The 20,684-nt window shown below is 46.0% G+C and overlaps 1 protein-coding gene across 5 annotated transcripts in view; it reads left to right on the top strand.

The window, feature by feature from the left end:
- The window catches only part of LOC118357810 (cotranscriptional regulator FAM172A homolog), a 230,206-nt gene that overhangs the window by 69,940 nt on the left and 139,582 nt on the right, over positions 1-20,684 (top strand). For all 5 annotated transcript variants that reach the window (XM_052478524.1, XM_052478518.1, XM_052478523.1 and 2 more), the window contains exon 7: positions 16,914-17,129. In XM_052478524.1, coding sequence (XP_052334484.1) covers positions 16,914-17,129 — 216 coding nt within the window. The remainder of the gene's footprint in view (positions 1-16,913; positions 17,130-20,684) is intronic.

Here is a 20,684-nt window from a genome sequence, read left to right as displayed (position 1 = left end):
CCACTACCCTGGCGTTACAAGCGCCATGCTCTACCAACTGAGCTACAGAAGGACCACGACCTCCCTACAACGCCTGGGCATGCTCCTGATGAGGTGGCGGATGGTCTCCTGAGGGATCTCCTCCCAGACCTGGACTAAAGCATCTGCCAACTCCTGGACAGTCTGTGGTGCAACGTGGCGTTGGTGGATGGAGCGAGACATGTCCCAGATTCAGGTCTGGGGAACGGGCGGGCCAGTCCATAGCATCAATGCCTTCCTCTTGCAGGAGCTGCTGACACACTCCAGCTACATGAGGTCTAGCATTGTATTGCATTAGGAGGAACCCAGGGCCAAACGCACCAGCATATGGTCTCACAAGGTGTCTGAGGATCTCATCTCGGTACCTAATGGCTGTGCGGCCCCCCAAAGGGCTGTGCGGGGCTGTGCAGCCCCCCAAAGAAATGCCACCCCACACCATGACTGACCCACCGCCAAACCGGTCATGCTGGAGGATGTTGCAGGCAGCAGAACGTTCTCCACGGCGTCTCCAGACTGTCACGTATGTCACATGTGCTCAGTTTGAACCTGCTTTCATCTATGAAGGGCACAGGGCGCCAGTGGCGAATTTGCCAATCTTGGTCCTGCACGGTGTTGGGCTGTAAACACAACCCCCACCTGTGGACGTCGGGCCCTCATACCACCCTCATGGAGTCTGTTTCTGACCGTTTGAGCAGACACATGCACATTTGTGGCCTGCTGGAGGTTATTTTGCATGGCTCTGGCTGTGCTCCTCCTGCTCCTCCTTGCACAAAGGCGGAGGTAGCAGTCCTGCTGCTGGGTTGTTGCCCTCCTACGGCCTCCTCCACGGCTCCTGATGGCCTGTCTCCTGGTAGCGCCTCCATGCTCTGGACACTACGCTGACAGACACAACAAACCTTCTTGCCGCAGCTCGCATTGATGTGCCATCCTGGATGAGCTGCACTACCTGAGCCACTTGTGTGGGTTGTAGTCTCCGTCTCATGCTACCACTAGAGTGAAAGCACCGGCAGCATTCAAAAGTGACCAAAACATCAGCCAGGAAGCATAGGAACTGAGAAGTGGTCTGTGGTCACCACCTGCAGAACCACTCCTTTATTGGGGGTGTCTTGCTAATTGCCTATAATTTCCACCTGTTGACTATTCCATTTGCACAACAGCATGTGAAATGTATTGTCAATCAGTGTTGCTTCCTAAGTGGACAGTTTGATTTCACAGAAGTGTGATTGACTTGGAGTTACATTGTGTTGTTTAAGTGTTCCCTTTATTTTTTTGAGCAGGGTATATATATCTATATATATATATATATATATGTATATATATATATATATATATGTGTGTGTATATAGATGGATATATATCTATATTTATATTGTGAGGGAGTTGTTCAATATGTCCCCTTTTTAATGACTGTGAGTATTGTGTACTTATTTATTTATCATCAAGCTCATGTTAAATGTTTTTTTTTATATATATGTGAAGTTGTGTTAATATGCGACAGTCTGTGTGTGTATGCACTGTGTGCAGGCTGTGCCTAATAGAGGTGGCGTGTGAATGCAGCCTTTCATTTAGAGCTCCTTTAATGGGCTGTGTGGAGTCTTTAGCAGTGGCTCGTCTCAAGCCCTTCCTTGTGGATAATTGCACTTTGAGTCCTTAGCCTCCCCTTTCGCCTGAAAACCAAGCTCATTGCAGCCAAAAGAACCCCCCACAAAAAAAATCCCAAGTTGTCCTTGTGTAGAAAAGTAGATTCTGCACTTCAACACCTTTTCACATTAATATTTGTGATGGGTCCATTCTGCGGCCAGAGTTTCTGTTCTCCCCCCTTTGTTCCTGCGTTTGATGTAATGGAGGCAAGGACAAAAAGGAGAGCAGGGAGAGTGTGTGAAAATGGTAGTTAAGTGGGCTTAAGGGGTGCTTCAGTACTTTCTGAAAGGCTGGGCCTCTGAATGGCCTCTCAGAGTGCTGAGCTGCAGTGTGGTAAACAAGACAGGTTCAGCACAAAGGTGTGCCTCAAATGACCCCCACCCCCCATCCCATCCCTGTGACATCTGGCCAATCCCAGGAAGATCTGGATGCTTCTCTCATCTCTCCTCCTCCACTCCCCCACATGTTTTGTCCCCCATATCTTTTCTCTTTCTTTTTATTTTTTTTGTAGCTGGAAGGAGGGTTTGTTTTTGTAGTCCCGTGTGTGTGGGGTTACCCCCAGCTAGCCTCATCCCCAGTTCCTGGGTGGCTCAACTCTTTTGTTTGCTTAATTGCGATGAGTATAATGTACTAGTCTCTCGGAGGTCCGCGCAAGACAATTAGACAACCCAGCAAATTTAATGAGGCACCGCCAGTCGCCCACAATCCCCCAGCTTTTGGAGCCACCCTGGTCCATTGGCACTGGCAGAGGGGGAATATAGTGGTGTGTGTGGGTGTTATGTATACATGTGTCTTATAGAGTGTGGGTTGCCTGAATAAGTAAAAGAAAAGGTATCTTGTTTTCATTTTAACATACTTTTTTGAGGGGGTGATTCCCGTGGCTGGTCCACTCGGGGTTTGCTCCCAATCCAGTGGAGGATTCGTGCTTCCCCGGTAGGCAGGCATTCCTGGGAATGGGCCGGTAATGAGCAGCGATTATCCCTTGCACCCAGGGATTGGAAGGAGCACTTCACGTTGTCATTCCCGTAAGCAAGAGGGATCGCCGCAGGGCCTCAGTGACTGATGGACCCTGGGGTGGGGCGACACAGGCCCCTCTCTCTCCTGCCCTGCACCAGATACAGATAAAGACAGCCGGACCCAAATGGGAAATATTAATAAGCCATTTATTATATCCCTTCTCTCTTTGCCGTATGGAGATGAATTAATAACCGCACTTCGCCGTAGTCAAGTGATCCTAATTCGCAAGCGCACATCTACACTTGTATGAAGTTGTGAAGGGCAGTGTTTTTTCCCCCCCGCCCGCGCTCCTTTTCTCCTCACTAATCACGCTGTTACAACAAAAGACGGGCTCCATTATTACGTCTGCAGCCCAGAAGAAAGGAAATGGGAAAGGGACAGGGGTTGCCGTCGCCTGACACCCCACGATTAATCTTCCGGTAAGCGTTGTCAGCCAGAAACAGACACAAATGGATCACTCGCATTAACCGGGGGAGTGTAGGTAAGGGCTTTAACAAGCGTTTACCAGAGTTCATTTTCTCTCTAATGAAGAGGGGAATAAGCGACTTAAAGGTCTGTCCTCTCGGCTGAGGAGGAGAAGAAGGATGAGAAGGAGCAGGATGAGAAAGGGAAAAAAAGGATGATCTGCTCACTGCAGGCGCGTGTGTGTTTGAGGGAGGTTGTGTGTGTTCTGGTGGTCAGGCGTCGCCTGAGAGAGAGAGAGAGAGCACAGAGCCCTGAGCCGACTGTGCTGTGGCCCCTGAGTCCTTGGTCTACATCACTCTCGTCCTCCGCTTTAATGAGAGTAGCAGCCAACCAGACGAGCCCACTGCTGCCACTTTACTAGCCCGCCTGACCCTACCCATCTGACCCCTCCACACCTGACTCGTGGTCCACCCGTCTGTCTGTCTGTGTTTGTTGATCAGTAGCGGCAGGACTCGTCAGCTTCTCATCTCTGACCAGGACAGCGCTGGGTAATGGTACCACGCCTATACACTGACCTGCCCATCCATGTCTGTGGATGTCGGGAGATGACGTGGTAACCGTGAGCGCTGTTACCTTCAAGTAGCTTTCTGTTTTGCTAGGGCACTGTGGACGGGAATGGCGGATGGGGATAAGCATCTGCCTCTGATTACAAAGGTTGCAAGTTGTTTTTGAGATTTTGGTCTTAAGCCTATCCCAAACCTTAACCCTAAACTCAACCATACAGAGTTAATGCCTAACTTTAAGATGTTGGAGTTAATCCCTGAACTTAACCCTAATCTTAATAATGTAACCTTAAATACTTCCAACATTTGACGTTTTCAGCTACTTCGAAATTTGACATTTGCAAAACATGGATGAACGTCTAATTCTGACGTGAGACTGTGAGAGCTAGTTGGACCTGCCTCTATACTGTCATCGACACGGCAAAGACGAGCACACTTTAGACAGCCCCACTACCCTTATAGGAGAGTCCCATGGGTTTTGAGTGAGTATGACATTGTCGAGGCCAAGATGCCTGGGAGGAGGACAAGAGGGAGGTGTCTGCCCTTATGGGAATGAGCTTGGCACATTGTTTGTGAACTATTTGCACACACCTACAGAGCACCTAGGAGTTTCGCAGATCCACACACGGTTGTCTCGCGCCCCGACACCCCAACCCAGGGGAGAGTGAGAAGGAGACGAGGGAGGACAAAAAAATCTCAACGGGGAGATTTATTTATGCAGGATGTATTATACATGTTTCTCTCTTTTCCAAGCTGTCTGGCCTGTTGTCATCTGACCAGGTCTGGCCAGGCAGGCAGACAGACAGACAGACGGGCGTACGGGCGGGGCCAGGGTTTGTGATATAAGGGGTAAGTTTCCAGGACATCTCAGCAGCCCAGTCCCAGAGGTAGCCTAGCGAACACACAGAGAGACAGGCCCGTTGAATAGCTAATGTCCCCCCCTCTCGTCTTGACACATGCTGGATAGAATAGTGATGGTTTGGAAAGGCCAGCTACATAATAAGAGGGATGCTGGACAAGTATCAAGTATGTAATTACATTGTGAAGTAGTTGTTTGTTTCTTCAGGTCAGTCAAGGACCTAGTTTTGATATATTTTGAAGTGTTCTGCTGCTGGTTAGTTAGAGATACAGTTAATGTTAGGGTTACATAACATGCTACCTTATTGGATGGGTACTATAGCGACACAACTGTATCTGAATACTTGAAACAACGTGTGTAGACCTTCGTATTATGGATGGAATGATTTATTGTTAGTTATCGGTATTTCCTTGTTTTCTATTATTTGGGGTTAAGGTCGAGGAGAATTTCTAGGATCACTCGTCTTTCCGCTGGTGTGTGTGGAACACTCTTGATAAGGGAGTAAAGCCTGTCCGTTCAACAGTTGATAAGAGTTAGAAGGATGTGCGGGACATTGTTTTCCTCTGAGTCAAAGCACCGTTAAAAAATGGCTCTCGTCTCCAGTGCTACGTGGACATCATTACAGCGATAGCAGCGCTCGCCGACCCCCGAGTTTGACGACAACGTGAGAGAGGCTTGTCTCTTTATCACACCGTCTTCTGCAGACAAGGAAGCAAAGATGCTGTTTCACCCCCCATGCCTAAACATTTTTAATTATATCTTCTCCCAAGTAGTGCGCCTCAGTAACCAAGGAGCTGACATTGATGCATGTGCTGATAAATCCGCAAACACTGGGAACGAGATTAACAGCGATTTTGAGGAAAGGTTGACAGCTAATTTTGCGCAGTGGTCGCGTCTCATTTAGGAGTGATGTTTTTTGATAGAGCGCCACGCCAGAGATTTCGGCGTCTCACGCCGGGGAGGGATGCGCGACTCTAATGCGAGGAGTTCCGCGGCATTAGCGTTTTTGAGATTGTTTTTCTTATTTTCCTCTTCCTTCTCTCTCGCCCTTACCAAGCACCCCCCACACCTTTGATTGCGCAAGCTTAAGTTAGGATAAAATATTCACCGCCGTGTGGGTTTAACTTGCTTCATTTGACACGACTTGAATACGGGGAGTACCTGTGGTCACATGTAGGCGACCAAAGAGGGAAAAGGGCAGCGTTTTGAAATAATTCCCTAAATCACAAGCTATGACAGGAATTAGCAACCTTTCTGTTTCTCTCTATGGTACTTGTTATGTGTGTTTTGAATATATTTGCAGGACATGGGCTGTTTATGGTAAATGAGCGTTTCATTGTCCTTCTATTGCATCTATCTGTCTATCTGTTGTCCATCTGTCTGCTCCATCTAATCGTGACTTTGATGAGAGAGAGAGACATAGACAGAGAGAGAGAGAGAGACGATCTTTGTTCTTGATCATTTCTCTCAATAAGATAGACACAGGCAGATAACAGTCATATCTGCCACATCTGAATCCCCATGTTTTCAAATGGAGACGGGCCTCGCAAACCACTGCCCCCTCCTCCTCCGCCCTCTTGCCAACAAATGTTGTGTCTGTACGGAAGAAACATCTTGTAGTTTTTCTCTTGTTCTTTTCTTTTATGCCCGTCCTTTTTTTATTTTTATCGCATTCTTTTTTTTCTCCAGCCTTTCGCGCCTCCCCTCTCAGTGTCGGCTCCCCTATCTTCATTTGCAGGCAGCTGACAGCTTCTTTCATTTTTCTTTGTCCCAATTTTTTTTTTCTCCCTCTTATTTTTCCTTCTTTTTTTTTTCTCCATCCGTCCCTCTCCATCTGCTTTCGCTTTTGTTTGCTCGGGCCCTCTCTCATCCCAACTTGATAATGAGGAATGTGGTGTGACCCTGACCTCCATCGGCATGGATACGACCCCTGACCCTGCCATGTGACCCCCAGTCCCCATTTTGACAGCTTGATTAATTACCTAGTGTTATGATTTATGAGAAAGCAGTATGTAAAAATAATAGACAACAGGTGGTCTTCAAATGTTATTATATTTTTTTAAGAGGGTGTCGCTGGTTGTGGTGGTGTGATGGGACGGGGGCATTTATTTTAGGACTGCCTTCAACGGTTAATTGCTTAAAACCTATTTTCGGGAATGTCTGAGGTTAATAGGAAACTATGAGCTTGGTTTATCTTGTTGTTTCAAGGAAGACTCTTCCGTACGTGTGTAGGCCTATGTGTATGCCCCTTTGTAGAGGATAAAGGGGATTCCATCATGTTTGCGTAGCTCCATGTGTGTCCTCTCAAGCATGTACTAAGCCATGTGTTAAGACACTATGGAAAATGCTCTGTATCACACACACACGCACGCACGCACGCACGCACACACGCACGCACGCAGTCCTTCAACACTTTTTTTCTTTCTGAGGTCACATCCTGAGAAAATTGCCAGAGTAAACGGCAGGGCAGAGCTGCAGCCATGCCTGCTGTTAACACTTTAAACAGATGTTGAGACTGGCTGCGGCCAACTCACCTGACTCTTGTACCTATGGTGCAGTTCTAGTGACGAGATGGCAGGTTACCATGGTAAATATCATGTTTCATCAGGCTAGCATGACATGTAGCCTGGTACTCACACTTACTACTAAAGAAAGCAAGTTACATTATGCTTTCATATGGTTTTGTATGGGCACACACACACACATATAAATACATAATCAACAATCCCAGCAGGACCACCAGCTTGCCCCTGGGCCTCACTTTCTGGCCACAATAACAGTGCAAAGGTCAAGGGATTCCACTTTAACCCCTAACCCCTAAAGGTCGCCCAGGGCCTGTGGTGTTCACTAAGATTAATACCTGGGCCTGGTGACTAGGATCTCATTATTCACCCCCAGACATCCCCAGATTACAGCCTGGATGTCAGATCACAGCTCCGGAGCCAGTCATGCCTCCTCAAGCCCAAGCCACTAGTCCCAGCCCCTAATCCCAAACCCTTGCCTCCAAGCCCTATAGCTGCTGAGTGACCAGATGTAGACCTAGGGGATCAGGCATCACGTGGCCTCAGGGGTTTGGCTTCCTGTCGGTCAACTTGAGGTAAGGTTATGTGTGGTTGTGGAGGTGTGTGACCCTTCTCTTTAGTGGTTTACAGTTCTCATTGCTGGTGAAAACAGTAACTACAACAGAGGGGAGTTGTGGACATCGTGCGTGCCATCTCTCCCCGTACAGTCTTGCTCACACAGAGACACGCACGCGCACCTGTCATACAAAGATGCATACATAACAAAGGTATGGACAGTGTGTAATGCTTAGGTTTGCTATGGGGATGTGTTTGTGTGATGTAGTGATTTATAGAAGCCCTTCACTGGCTCTGGTCTGTTGATTCTCTGCATACTGTATGTCCCCCCCCCCACACACACACACACACACACACACACTTGTCACCATCCTCCGGTGTCACCATCCTCCGGTGGCCCTTTGCCGGGCCGAGCCGCCTTCTGCTTCCCCCGGCCGTCTCCCCCACTGGGGTGCAAGACTTTGATTTATACATTAAATAGTTGGACAGGAAAATAAGGAGGCACCGATCATTCCATGATCTATATCTCCCCTCCATTAAAAATGGATGTGTATGCTGAGGGAAGACAATAGAATATATAAATCACAATGCTAACAGCGTAAGAATGGGTACTTGTATTTATTTCCAGCTAGCCCTACCTCAGTGTGTCTTTGTCTCCCTGGTAAGGCCTCAGAGCTGTGTGGACCTCAGGAACAATCTACTGTACAGACACTTACTGTAGGTGACTGATTTGATACCCAAGGATACAACACTACGACAGTGCAATACGAGGTAGGTTCTCAGTGTATTTGAGGGGTAATCATGTTTCTAGATGATCTACTAAACGAATGTTCTGCTTTTTACATTCCGTCTGTTCCTCTGTTTAATCTCTAACGTTGAGTCAACGTTGATCATCTGATCAACACATGGTGAAAACTATAGCAGGCTGGTTCGTGTAACCACAGGAACACAGGTGTGTGTGTGTGTGTGTGTGTGTGTGTGTGTGTGTGTGTGTGTGTGTGTGTGTGTGTGTGTGTGTGTGTGTTCACTGTCACTTCACCGTGAACGCTTGACACGTTGCCCTCCTGTATTTGTTTATTTTTTTGACAAATGACTTCTGTAACATTTACTTGCACAATCGATAGCTCTGACAAATTCCACCTGACCGTTGATTAATGCTCCGTCCAGCCCCCACCACCACACCCCCACGGTGTGCCGCGCTGAGAGCTGATGAAGCAGTGTGTGTGCTAGTGTATGCATCACCATAGGATGGGCTCTCCAAGAGTGTGTGTGTCTGTCTGTGTGTGTGTGTGTATCTAAATCTCTGTCTGTGTGTGTAGTTTCATCAGACAAGAGGAATTCAGTATCAGCCTAATCTCTTGACATGTGTTGTGGAGTTAACGCAACCACAGTCCTTGTGTGTTGAAATGGATGGGTCTTACCATAGTGTGGTTCAATGGAGGCAAATCCATGTTATTGGTTGGCATCCTCAAGCTCAAGTATGTCTGGGACTTGCTATAGTTTGCCTATACCCACACTGCTATTTTCATCCCTTCAAATCACATTTTATTTGTCACATGCACCGAATATAACAGGTGAAGAAGACCTTACCGTGAAATGCTTACTTACAAGCCCTTAACCAACAAGTTCAGAAATTATTATTAAGTAAAATGTTTTAATTAAGAGCAATAATACAATAACGAGGCGATATACAGGGGGTACCAATACTGAGTCAATGTGCGGGGGTACAGGTTAGTCGAGGTAATTGAGGTAATATGTAACTGTACAATACCAGTCAAAAGTTTGGACACACTTACTCAGTCAATGGTTTTTCATTATTTTTACTATGTTCTACTTTATAGAATAATAGTGAAGACATCAAAACTATGAAATAAGACATATGGAATTGTGTAGTTCTCTCAACCAGCTCACCTGGAATGCTTTTCCAACACTCTTGAAGGAGTTCCCACATATGCTGAGCACTTGTTTGCTGCTTTTCCTTCACTCTGCGGGCCAACTCATGCCAACCCATCTCACTTGGGTTGAGGTCGGGTGATTGTGGAGGCCAGGTCATCTGATGCAATTTCTGAGGCTGGTAACTCTAATGAACTTATCCTCTGCAGCTGACATAACTCTGTGTCTTACTTTCCTGTGGCGGTCCTCATGAGAGCTAGTTTTATCATAGCGCTTATCATAGCGGTTTTTGCTACTGCACTTGAAAAAACTTGACATTTTCCGCGTTGACTGATCTGTAGGTGTTAAAATAATGATGGACTGTTGTTTGTCTTTGCTGATTTGTGCTGCTCTTTCCATAATATGGACTAATATTTGGTAAAAGACCATCTTCTATATACCAATCCTACGTTGTCACAACACAACTGATTGGCTCAAACGCATTAATTCCACAAATGATCTTTTAACAAGGCTCACCTGTTAATTGAAATACATTCCAGGTGACTACCTCATGAAGCTGGTTGAGAGAATGCCAAGAGTGTGCAAAGCTGTCATCGAGGCAAAGGGTGGATACTTTGAAGAATCTCAAATATAATATATTTTGATTTGTTTAACACTTTTATGGTTACTACATGATTCCATATGTGTTATTTCATAGTTTTGATGTCTTCACTATTATTCTACAATGTCAAAACGAAGAAAAACCCTGGAATGAGTAAGTGTGTCCAAACTTTTGACTGGTACTGTACAGGCAGGGGTCATCCATTCTATTGGAAACGGAGTGTATCAGAAAGAGTGAATGAGAGTAAGGGAGCGTAGAGAGGGCCTCGGGAGATTTGGGCTATCTTCTCTGGTGTCAACCAGCTTCTACAGTAACTCAGAAAATGAAAGCAAGCTAAATGTAGCCGAGTTGCTGAGATGAAATCGTCCAGGAGACGTATAAATAATTGAGATGTGAGGGAGCCTTTGCTTTGCGTCAAGTGTGTTGCTCCTATCGCTGACGTGTGTGTGTGTGTGTGTGTGTGTGTGTGTGTGTGTGTGTGTGTGTGTGTGTGTGTGTGTGTGTGTGTGTGTGTGTGTGTGTGTGTGTGTGTGTGTGTGTGTGTGTGTGTGTGTGTGTGTGTGTGTGTGTGTGTGTGTGTCCGCGCGGAGGTGCTGAAAATAAACAGGACTAGAAGAGAGTGGGGGGGGAGAGAAGGAGAGATGTTAAGTCAGACATGAAAAGATTCCGAGGCACAGGGGGATATGAACCACTCCTATTCTCCTCACTTCCTCCCCAACAACGCTCCACTTTGAACTCCTGTATAAATATTCAGTTGAGCCTGTAAACAATATCTAAATGAGCACACATCCCATGCCAAGGTTAAACTTCCTTGTTTTTCCCCGCTCTGAACAGAACTTGACTTGTTAGATAAGGTTACTGTGGATTAGGACATGGCCTAATTATGCTAATGTTGATCGTTATTATAAACACAGTGAGGATCACAGAGACCAGTTCAGGTTGTTATTGAAGGCGGCATTGAATTGACTGTCTCTGTACAGTAATAAACGGATGTTGTTGTGCGAAGACACCTGCTGTCTATGAGACAATCAATTTGGTGTGGTTGTGGGTGCTTTTTTTGGTGTGAGTGAGTGAATCTATTTACTCGGGACAGTAGTGTAGATAAATCTCAGATAGCCACAGGAACATATTAGGTCAGCAACAGGATCTGAACGGTTAGTCCTTAATAATGCTGGCATTGTGGTTAGGCTATTAGCTGGTCAAAATGAGGCTACATGAAAAGTGGAATACTGTTAATATATCTGTGTTAGTGTGGGTTTTCAGTGAATTTGTGTCAATCAAGAAGCTCGTCTGCAGGAAAATTCTCAGCGTCAAAAGAGTGATCAAATGATGATCCTACATCTATATGTGTATAGAAGGGCTGGTCTTGGCGTGTGTGAGAGAGATGGGGAGAGATGGGGTTGGGGGTGTAGAACGGCTGGTGGCGGGGTGTGCGAAAGAGGGGTTGTGGGTATGTGTATATGTGAGAGAGGGTTGGTGGGGGGTGAGGGGGGGGGTACAGTGTCTTAATCTGACAGTGCTTTGTGAGCTGTGTGGTTTCTGGGAGAGACGAGGAGAGGGGGATAATGGGCCCCTGGCTGCTGAAAAAGCCCACGTGGAGCCGGAGACAGGCAGGGTCACCCAGAGCAGGGGTGGCCCTGAGAGAGAGGGGGGCCTGCCTCAGCCCAGGAGGGGCCCATTTCATATAACTGTATTTCCATTCCCGCATGCTCCACCACCAGGGCCTCCCATGCTTCTCTATGGGCTCAAAGAGAATATCTCTCTCTCGCTCTCGCATATATATATTTATATATCCTCCCATACACATATATATTTATATATATCCTCCCATGCGTTCTACCTGTATCTCAGGTATTAGTGTAAGGCTTTATTAAGGTTTCATCTCAATAGAACACATTGTGGAAGCACCATTATCTGCTGAATTAGCCGTGAATGTGTGTTCATGAATTGAGACCGAGTGTCTCGATGTGGCTTTGATTCCCCACGTTCATTTTCCAGGTTGGTCTTTTTTCTCCTCTGTCTGCCTTGGTGCCGCCTATCCCCAGTGTCGCCTCCAGACATGTTGCCGCCTTGTCTCCCTCCCTCGCCTTCTGATTGGTTGGACAGTGGCGAGCACGCCTTTGCCCTCTGCCTGTCAAGTCGCGACAACCAATCACTGGAGGGCTATCACAGAAACAAGGAAGTATAGCCGATGGTGTCGGTACAGGGAGTGTCAGCTGCCCTGATATTAACACAAGAACAACCCCCCAATAGGGATTAGACAGAGCGTTGCCAGCCGTAGCTGATAATGTAGCGAGCACATACAGATCCCCTCTCACATCACTGTACAATGCCATCGTGTACACATTTGTATACACGTTGATACACCCATCTTCCTGAAGCTCACATACTACAATATATTTTCCTTAAAGCGCACACACACACACACACACACACACACACACACACACACACACACACACACACACACACACACACACACACACACACACACACACACACACACACACACAATCATCCCCTTTCCTACCCACATGCCCCCTTGACCACTATCAGCCATGCTTTGTACCTGTCAAGTGCCTGTCCTTTTTTGCTGTGCCCAAAGGCCGTGCTTGCTACATGAGAGCTCACACATCAAAGACTCTATACACACACACGTGCACGGTTTCGGCCGCCTCTCTCCACTTACACAAGTGAGACATGTTTCATTTCATTACAGCCCAACTGTGAACATGGAGATAGCGTCTTCTTAAAGGGATGCCTTAGCCTATTTAAAAAAAAAAAAACATTTTTTTGTCAGCCTCCTTTAAAGCATGCCACTGAGAAGGCAGACAATGGTGCGTTACCGTTACACTGTCTCACGGCCAAATATGACCACAGTCTGACTGCGTAGCTTTATCAAAGCGGGTTGGGTCCAATAAACATAAACGACCCATCAATATTTCCCCGTTGCCGCGCAGCATTTGTGTTTTCTCCTTTGTCGATGTGTATCTGCACTTTCTCTGCGAACTGATTAGACCCGTTGATGGCGTTGAATGGGATGTATAATAAGATCTGTGTGTGTGAGATGTCAGGCTGATACTCAGCGCGGCGTTAGTGACACACTGGGAGATGGAGGAGGGCAGAGAGTGACGGCAGAGCAGGGCTTCCTGAGCGGCGGCCATTGTTGTGCTATCTGAGGGGAGTCGGCTGGTCTTCGACAGGCCCGACAAAGGAGCGCTAAAGAGCGTCCGGAGAGGGGTGACGGGGGTGCGTCCCCCTCGGAGGGGCCTGGGTGACCCCTCTGACCGCTGCCCTCTGGGCCAGGGCTCTGTGTGGCGGTGGCACAGGGCACTCAGGGGCATGGGAAGGGTGTGTGTGTGTGTGTGTGTGTGTGTGTGTGTGTGTGTGTGTGTGTGTGTGTGTGTGTGTGTGTGTGTGTGTGTGTGTGTGTGTGTGTGTGTGTGTGTGTGTGTGTGTGTGTGTGTGTGTGTGTGTGTGTGTGTGTGTGTGTGTGAGCTTATCCTGCAAAGCACTGCATAAAGAAACACTGACGCAACATCAGTGTCCACACCAAGCGAGAGCGTGAGATTCTTTTCACCGCTGTCAGGCAATCGAGACAATCAGCACTAACTAGGGTAGTAATTATATTCATGTGTAATAGTACTTCGTTATAAATTATACATATCATTTGTTGTTAAATACAAGTTCATCAATTTTTTCCCCCTAATTGCATAGCGATGGCACCACCTTTAATAAAAAAGACCTTGTACTTACTGTTGGCATTCACTTCAGAGATATTCAAAACACCAGAATACATTGATGATTGAATAAATAAACTCTGCAGTTCAGCCTCTTAACTCTCTTTCCCCTTAGTGTAAAATGCCTTTGCTGTTGGACAGAAACGGAGAGCGAGGAAGAGACCCAGAGACCAATGTTTGCCTGAGACCTTTCTCTGTGGACGTAAAGGATGGTTTCCGACTAGGCGATGAACCCATGGCCCTACTGCAGAAGTCTGTGATGCTGGAGGATGCAGGGTGATGCTGGGGAACACCGGTCCCTCTCACAGTAATGCTTCAGGGTGACTGGGCAGCACTAAGGGTTAGCCGCAATCAGCCCAGGCAGGGCTGGGCCACACAGGGCTAGCATTAGCTCAGTAGGCCTAATATTGTTCACCCATTAAAGCTTTGCACTATATGCTGCGTAGATCTTAGGCACATGGATTAATGGATGGATGGGTTGAACACTTTGTGTTTCTGTGAAGGTACTCGCCCTTTATCCATCTCTCTCTTCCCCAATCCATTTCTTTCTTTCTTTGTCTTTTATTTCCGTCTCTCTCTCTCCTCTATCTCTCTCTCTCCATCCACCCTCACCCTTTGTCTTGTCCTCTCTCCCTCTCGCTCTCTTTCTCTCTCTCTCCTCTATCTCTCTCTCTCCATCCACCCTCACCCTTTGTCTTGTCCTCTCTCCCTCTCGCTCTCTTTCTCTCTCTCTCCTCTATCTCTCTCTCCATCCACCCTCACCCTTTGTCTTGTCCTCTCTCCTTCTCGCTCTCTTTCTCTCTCGTTCCTCGCCTCTGATTGAGAGGAAGACGGTGTTGCCAGTCATTTTTCCAGCCTGCCACCAGTGGGCAGTGGCACAGAGCTGGAGCGGACCTCCTCTCTCCCATCTTCCTCTCCTCATCCTCTCCGGTCGTAAGGTCCGTGTGAACTGCTCCGTGGTGGCTGTGCCAACAAAGACAGCCCCGGGCCTGTGCTGAACTGAGCTAAGCCTCTTTAATAGAACCTGACCTATTACTTTACCCCTCCCTCCCTCCCTCCCTCCCACTGCAGATAGCTAGTATGCCCAAAAGAGGAGGAAGATGAGAAAGACGTCTCCCTCCCTTCCAGCTCCGCTCCCAGCCCAGGTGGGGCTGTGGTGCGGGGCCGTATGTACAGCACCTAACACACTGGAAGAAAATGAACTTAAGTCAGAGCCAACAGCCGAGGAACTCCTCTAGCTAAAGAATCATATAAGCTCCCTAATAAAAGGCTTCTTCCGAATAACGTCAATGTGTGGGTCGATGTTCTATATCAATGTGTGTTATGATGTGTGGAACAATGGGTTTTATAGGGCTGTCGGTTATTTGTTTGTCTTGATATTGTTTGACTTGTTTGAATGGACAGCTGTCCGTGATGTCACTTTGATGGCGATCCTGTACTTAGTTTGGTAATGACCATGTTATTTTTAGAGAAGCAAACTGGAAAAAACAAATGTATTTCTTCACGTTTGTTTCATTTAGCAACTTCTCTGTCGGTCTTAATATTGTGATTAAATTCATTCTTTCTTCATTTTCTATTTTACAGCTTCCTTAAAAGTCTCTGCTGATTTAAAAACGGAATTATTTATTTCATTGACTATATTTAAACTCAAAATATTTGTCTAGCAATTAAGGTGTCGGTGTCAGAGATTTTGCAAAATAGTTATGACCTAAAAAGCAAAAATAGATCCTAATAAAGTATGCCCTTAATTAATACTTGTATAAAATCGTTATATAATTGCTGGTGAAAGTACTCCCACAACTGCTGCAATTTGTTCAGATTTGTCTTATTTGAGAGTGTCTGAAAGTTTGATTGGAATAATCCTGAAGGGAGTGGTGGGAGCTTTGGCTAAAGCCGTCGGTCGGAGAGAGTGTGAAAATAAGAATCATTTTATAGTCTGGGGATGTGTGAAAGTGTCATTTTGCTGTTGTCAACACACACCAGGTGCTAATGTGTGGGGCAGGTTTGACATGGACGGGCGGAAGAGGGACACACACATTGTGTTAACACTTATTAAAACGGAGGAGACGTGCTGCAGTGTGTAGACAGTGTGTGTGATGGCGTCTCTGGGAGGAATCAGAGCGAAATTTCCTCACTTACTCCTACACTTGTCTTCAGAAAACCTTTTTGTCAGTTCAGATCTGCCAAATTTTTTTTGTGTGTGTGTGTGTGTGTGTGTGTGTGTGTGTGTGTGTGTGTGTGTGTGTGTGTGTGTGTGTGTGTGTGTGTGTGTGTGTGTGTGTGTGTGTGTGTGTGTGTGTGTGTGTGTGTGTGTGTGTGTGTGTGTGTGTGTGTGTGTGTGTGAAGTGCTGCCAAAATGGAAAAGGAATCCCTCCGTTTCCTGCTTTAGTTTGAGAGTGCTTGGGATAATAAACACACTTAATTAAAAATGTCTTCAGAGTTGAAGAAGTCACTAAGGCCTTGTGAAAACTTCCCCTGACCATAATAGTTTCTGCCTGTTTCAATTCCGAACAACTTACAGGACATTTTCTGACATCCTTATTTTAGTTTTACAGCATAATACCATTTAGAATTTGTTTGTTCATTTGTATTTTGTTTCTGTTAAATGTTGTATGCCCCTTGTTATCCTCACAAAACTTGAATTGCAGTTACACACACACACACACACACACACACACACACACACACACACACACACACACACACACACACACACACACACACACACTGATCACACACTATACGACAGCCCCTAACTCTTGAGATGAGTGATGGAGGGGTCAATTAATCTTGATAGTAAGTGACACCTGGCCTTTGGACCCAATGCTATTCACTAGCTGACTCCTGTCACTGAGTTCTAATCCTGCACCCAATAGTTCTGCTGTTCTGACTCCTACCATACCAAGTCTGTCTGTCTGTCTTGCCATGGCAAGACTGACTGTCTCTCCCCACCACCCTGGCACAGATGCCTCTCACTATTGGCCATACAATAACTCACTTTGATTATTGTATGGGCATCAACTGCATTCACCTAAACACACGCACGCACACACAAAGGCGGATGTGTGGACTCTAACATTTGTGTGTGTTGTCTTCCAGGAAGGCTACGGAGTGATGGTGCTCAACCCCAATGAGAACCACCTGGAGGTGGAGAGGCCGACCAAGCCTGCGCCCCTGCCCTCCCCCGAGGCCTCGGACGAACCCGCCGAGAAGAGAGAGCGCAAGGACGACCGGGAGAGCAAGAAGAAGAGGGACTTCTACGAGAAGTACCGCAACCCGCAGAAGGAGAGCGAGACCGAGCAGATCCCCATACGAGTGAGCGAGGGGGGGGCGGTGGTGGAGGAGGATAAGAAAGGGATAGACAGCGTCCTAAAAGAAAGGATGGGGGAGGTGGAGAAAGGAGAGGGTTACAGAGGGAGGAAGGAAAGGAGTGGGGGTGAAGAGGGAAAGAGAGGCTCTCTTGTGTGGTCAGGCTGTGTGGAGTGTTAACCACATGGCGCTCTCTCTCTCTTTCAATTTTCTCTTCCTTTCTCTCTCTCTCTCGCTCGCTCGTCAGAGCAACTCTGTCCCCTCAAACTGTTGACCGCTGGGATTATTGTCTTCCAAACACACACCATATATACACCAACACACCACACACAGACACACACACACACACACACACACACACACACACACACACACCACCTCATCACACACTAGCACATCACACATCGTCCACCTTCCCATAGACTCTCGTTCCTCGTCTCTGATTGATAATGGAATATTTCAGGGATCAAAACAAATACGTCCAGCGTTATAGGAAATGGAACCGAAGGTGACTCAATTCAGTCCTTCCATCACACCTAACATAACCGGACTAAGGTGACGTCGTCTTCAAAGGCTTTGACCTGTTGTCCATCCACACAGACCTTGTTTCTCTTTATGCGGTAGAGCGTTTGTAGGGTGCTCTGTAGAAGGCCAGTAGCTGTTGGTTTTAACGTGATGAGAATGTAAGGGGATGCTATCCTCTTTGTCTCGTCTCAGGTTGATGGCTGTAGCGTACCAGTGTGCGTGTACATGTGCGGGCGTGTGCGTGTGTGCATACGTATCCATACGTTTTTGTATTTGTGCTGTACGTTCGTGCACGTGCACGTTTGCGCGTGAGAGATGTCACTCGGTTGCCTCTGACAGGCCTTGTGGTCTCACTGGGACTGACGGGCTGTGTGTGAGCTGTCAACAGTGCCTCTTTTCTCTCTGCCTGGCTCTCCTGATAGTACCTCTACCACACTCTAATATGGGCTCATTAGCAGTAGCGCTTTAGCTTACTCTGTTAGATCGCAAAAGCGTCTGCTAAATGCCATATATATGATTATATTATCGCCTTAGCGATGGCTTCAAGCCCCCCATCATCACTGTCTAGCTCACTCTTACATTAGACACCGTCTTTTTTTTGGCGTAAACTTTAAAGAAGCCGTCTTCGTGTTCATTGAAATACAACTGAAACAACATTTTTTTTGTGTGTGTTTAGATGCGTAATGCACTAGGGTTCAATATTTTCCTGGTATTTTACAAATTTTCCATCCCAACAATACATCTCTTTTCTCCCAGTGTTTTATATTTGAGATTCTTCAAAGTGGCCACCCTGCCTTGAGGACAACTTTGCACACTCTTGGTATTCTCTCAACCAGCTTCAGTCACCTGGAATGCATTTTAATTAACAGGTGTGCGGTGTTAAGTTCATTTGTGGAATTTCTTTCCTTCTTAATACGTTTGAGCCAATCAGTTGTGTTGTGACAAGGTGGGGGTGGTATACAGAAGATAGACATATTTGGTAAAAGACCAAGTCCATATTATGGCAAGAACAGCTCAAATAAGCAAAGAGAAATGGCAGTCCATCATTATTTTAAGACATGAAGGTCAACCAATCTGGACTTGCAGTCGTAAAAACGATCAAGCGCTATGATGAAACTGGCTCTCATGAGGACCGCCACAGGAAAGGAAGACCCAGAGTTACCTCTGCTGCAGAGGATAAGTTCATTAGGTAACTGCACCTCAGATTGCAGCCCAAATAAATGCTTCACAGAGTTCAAGTAACAGACATCTCAACATCAACTGTTCAGAGGAGACTGCATGAATCAGGCCTTCATGGTCAAATTTCTGCATAGAAAATGTGCCTCTACTAAAGGACACCAATAAGAAGAAGAGACTTGCTTGGGCCAAGTAGCACAAGCAATGGACATTAGACTGGTGGAAATCTGTCCTTTGGACTGATGAGTCCAAATTTGCGATTTTTGTTTCCAACCGCCTTCTCTTTGTGAGACGCAGGGTAGGTGAACGGATGATCTCTGCATGTGTGGTTCCCACCGTGAAGCATGGAGGAGGCGTGACGGTATGGGGGTGCTTTGCTGGTGACACTGTCAGGGATTTATTTAAAATCGTTGACATTTAAGCATGATGGGTTTATTACAGAGCTTTGATCTAAAATTCAAGCCCGATGCTACCTGGGCCCGATGAGCCATAGATTAAATACATTTTATGAGCCCTAAATAAAACACTTTTAATGATCCCATGATATAGGCTACTGCACATTACACATGACAGAAAAATATAAAAGCCCATAGATGTCGCTAGCTATATGCTCTCTTGTGTAAATAAATTAAACAAGCTCCAGTAGGCTAATCTTTTTGAGTGTGAACTATATTACTGTTTTGTATTGTACGATACTGTATTCTGTGGACTGGAATTACGCACATCGTTCAAACCGTGATGAAGCAGGGAGAGAACATGGGATTCTGGTGCAACACATGCGGCCTTCAAAGTTCCAAGTATAGGCTAGGAAATTTGATTACATTTTTTTTAATACACAGTAAATGGGCTTATTTGTATAATTAGTAGGCGGATGCATATATACCTTTTGATAATATTTAGTAGCCTGCCTACCTCTCTCTATTGTTGGTTCATTCCTCCCTCGCTTTCAACAGTCAAATGAAATGAGTTTTGCTGTCCTTATCTTCATCATTCTAATGACATCCTTGAATAATACAGGAAGAGAATTAGATGTCGAAGGCTTTCAATTTTCTTCCCCAAAATTGAATGGTTATGGGTCTGAATAAATAATTGCTATAGGCTACTGCCATCGCGCGTTCGCTCTTCTTTCAAACTCCCTGTGAGTTCTATTGGCTACTACATTTAACATTCAGCAAACAATAGCTTCAAATATTATGTTGGTATATAAATGATGTTCAGAAAGCTATTCTAGTCTATCTTTTCCTGCATGGGACTCCAAGAGCTAAGGAGCGTTTTTTTTAAGGAGAGGCCTGTGCGTGGTTATTGTTCAAGAGACAGAGGCTAGCAGTTAGACTCTTGTTATCCATAACCCATCATGAATTAGCTAAATATAAGACTAATACATCAATCTAGAACAGGATGATCTATTTTGCGTGCAATTTGAATGGAATTGATGGAAAGAGGCCAAGAGAGAGAGTGCTCGCACGTGCACTGATTTTAAAGCAACAATAGTAGAGTGAAGCACGGTTTTAGAACTCTGCGGGTGCAAAGTAAAAACTAAGGTGACCCCCCGAAAGCCAGATGGAGATGGGTAAATTAGACACACATTTGGTCTTTATATTACTGTAGCATAGACTATGCTGCAGCAAATCTCGGCCTACCTGTCGCAAGAAACAAAGTCTGGGTCTGCATGCATTGTGAACTCAAATCAAAATCAAGTCAAATTTTATTAGTCACTTGCGCTGAATACAACTTTACCGTGAAATGCTTACTTACAAGCCCCTAACCAACAATGCAGTTAAAAAATATATTTATTAAAGTGACTATGCAAGTAACAGACACATCTCAATGATGATGGCAACAGAGAGTAGCAGCAATGCA

This window comes from Oncorhynchus keta, chromosome 25 (genome assembly GCF_023373465.1).
Source record: "Oncorhynchus keta strain PuntledgeMale-10-30-2019 chromosome 25, Oket_V2, whole genome shotgun sequence".
Classification (NCBI taxonomy): domain Eukaryota; kingdom Metazoa; phylum Chordata; class Actinopteri; order Salmoniformes; family Salmonidae; genus Oncorhynchus; species Oncorhynchus keta.
Note: the sequence above shows the minus strand (reverse complement) of the source record. Positions and strands in the feature narration are given on the sequence as shown.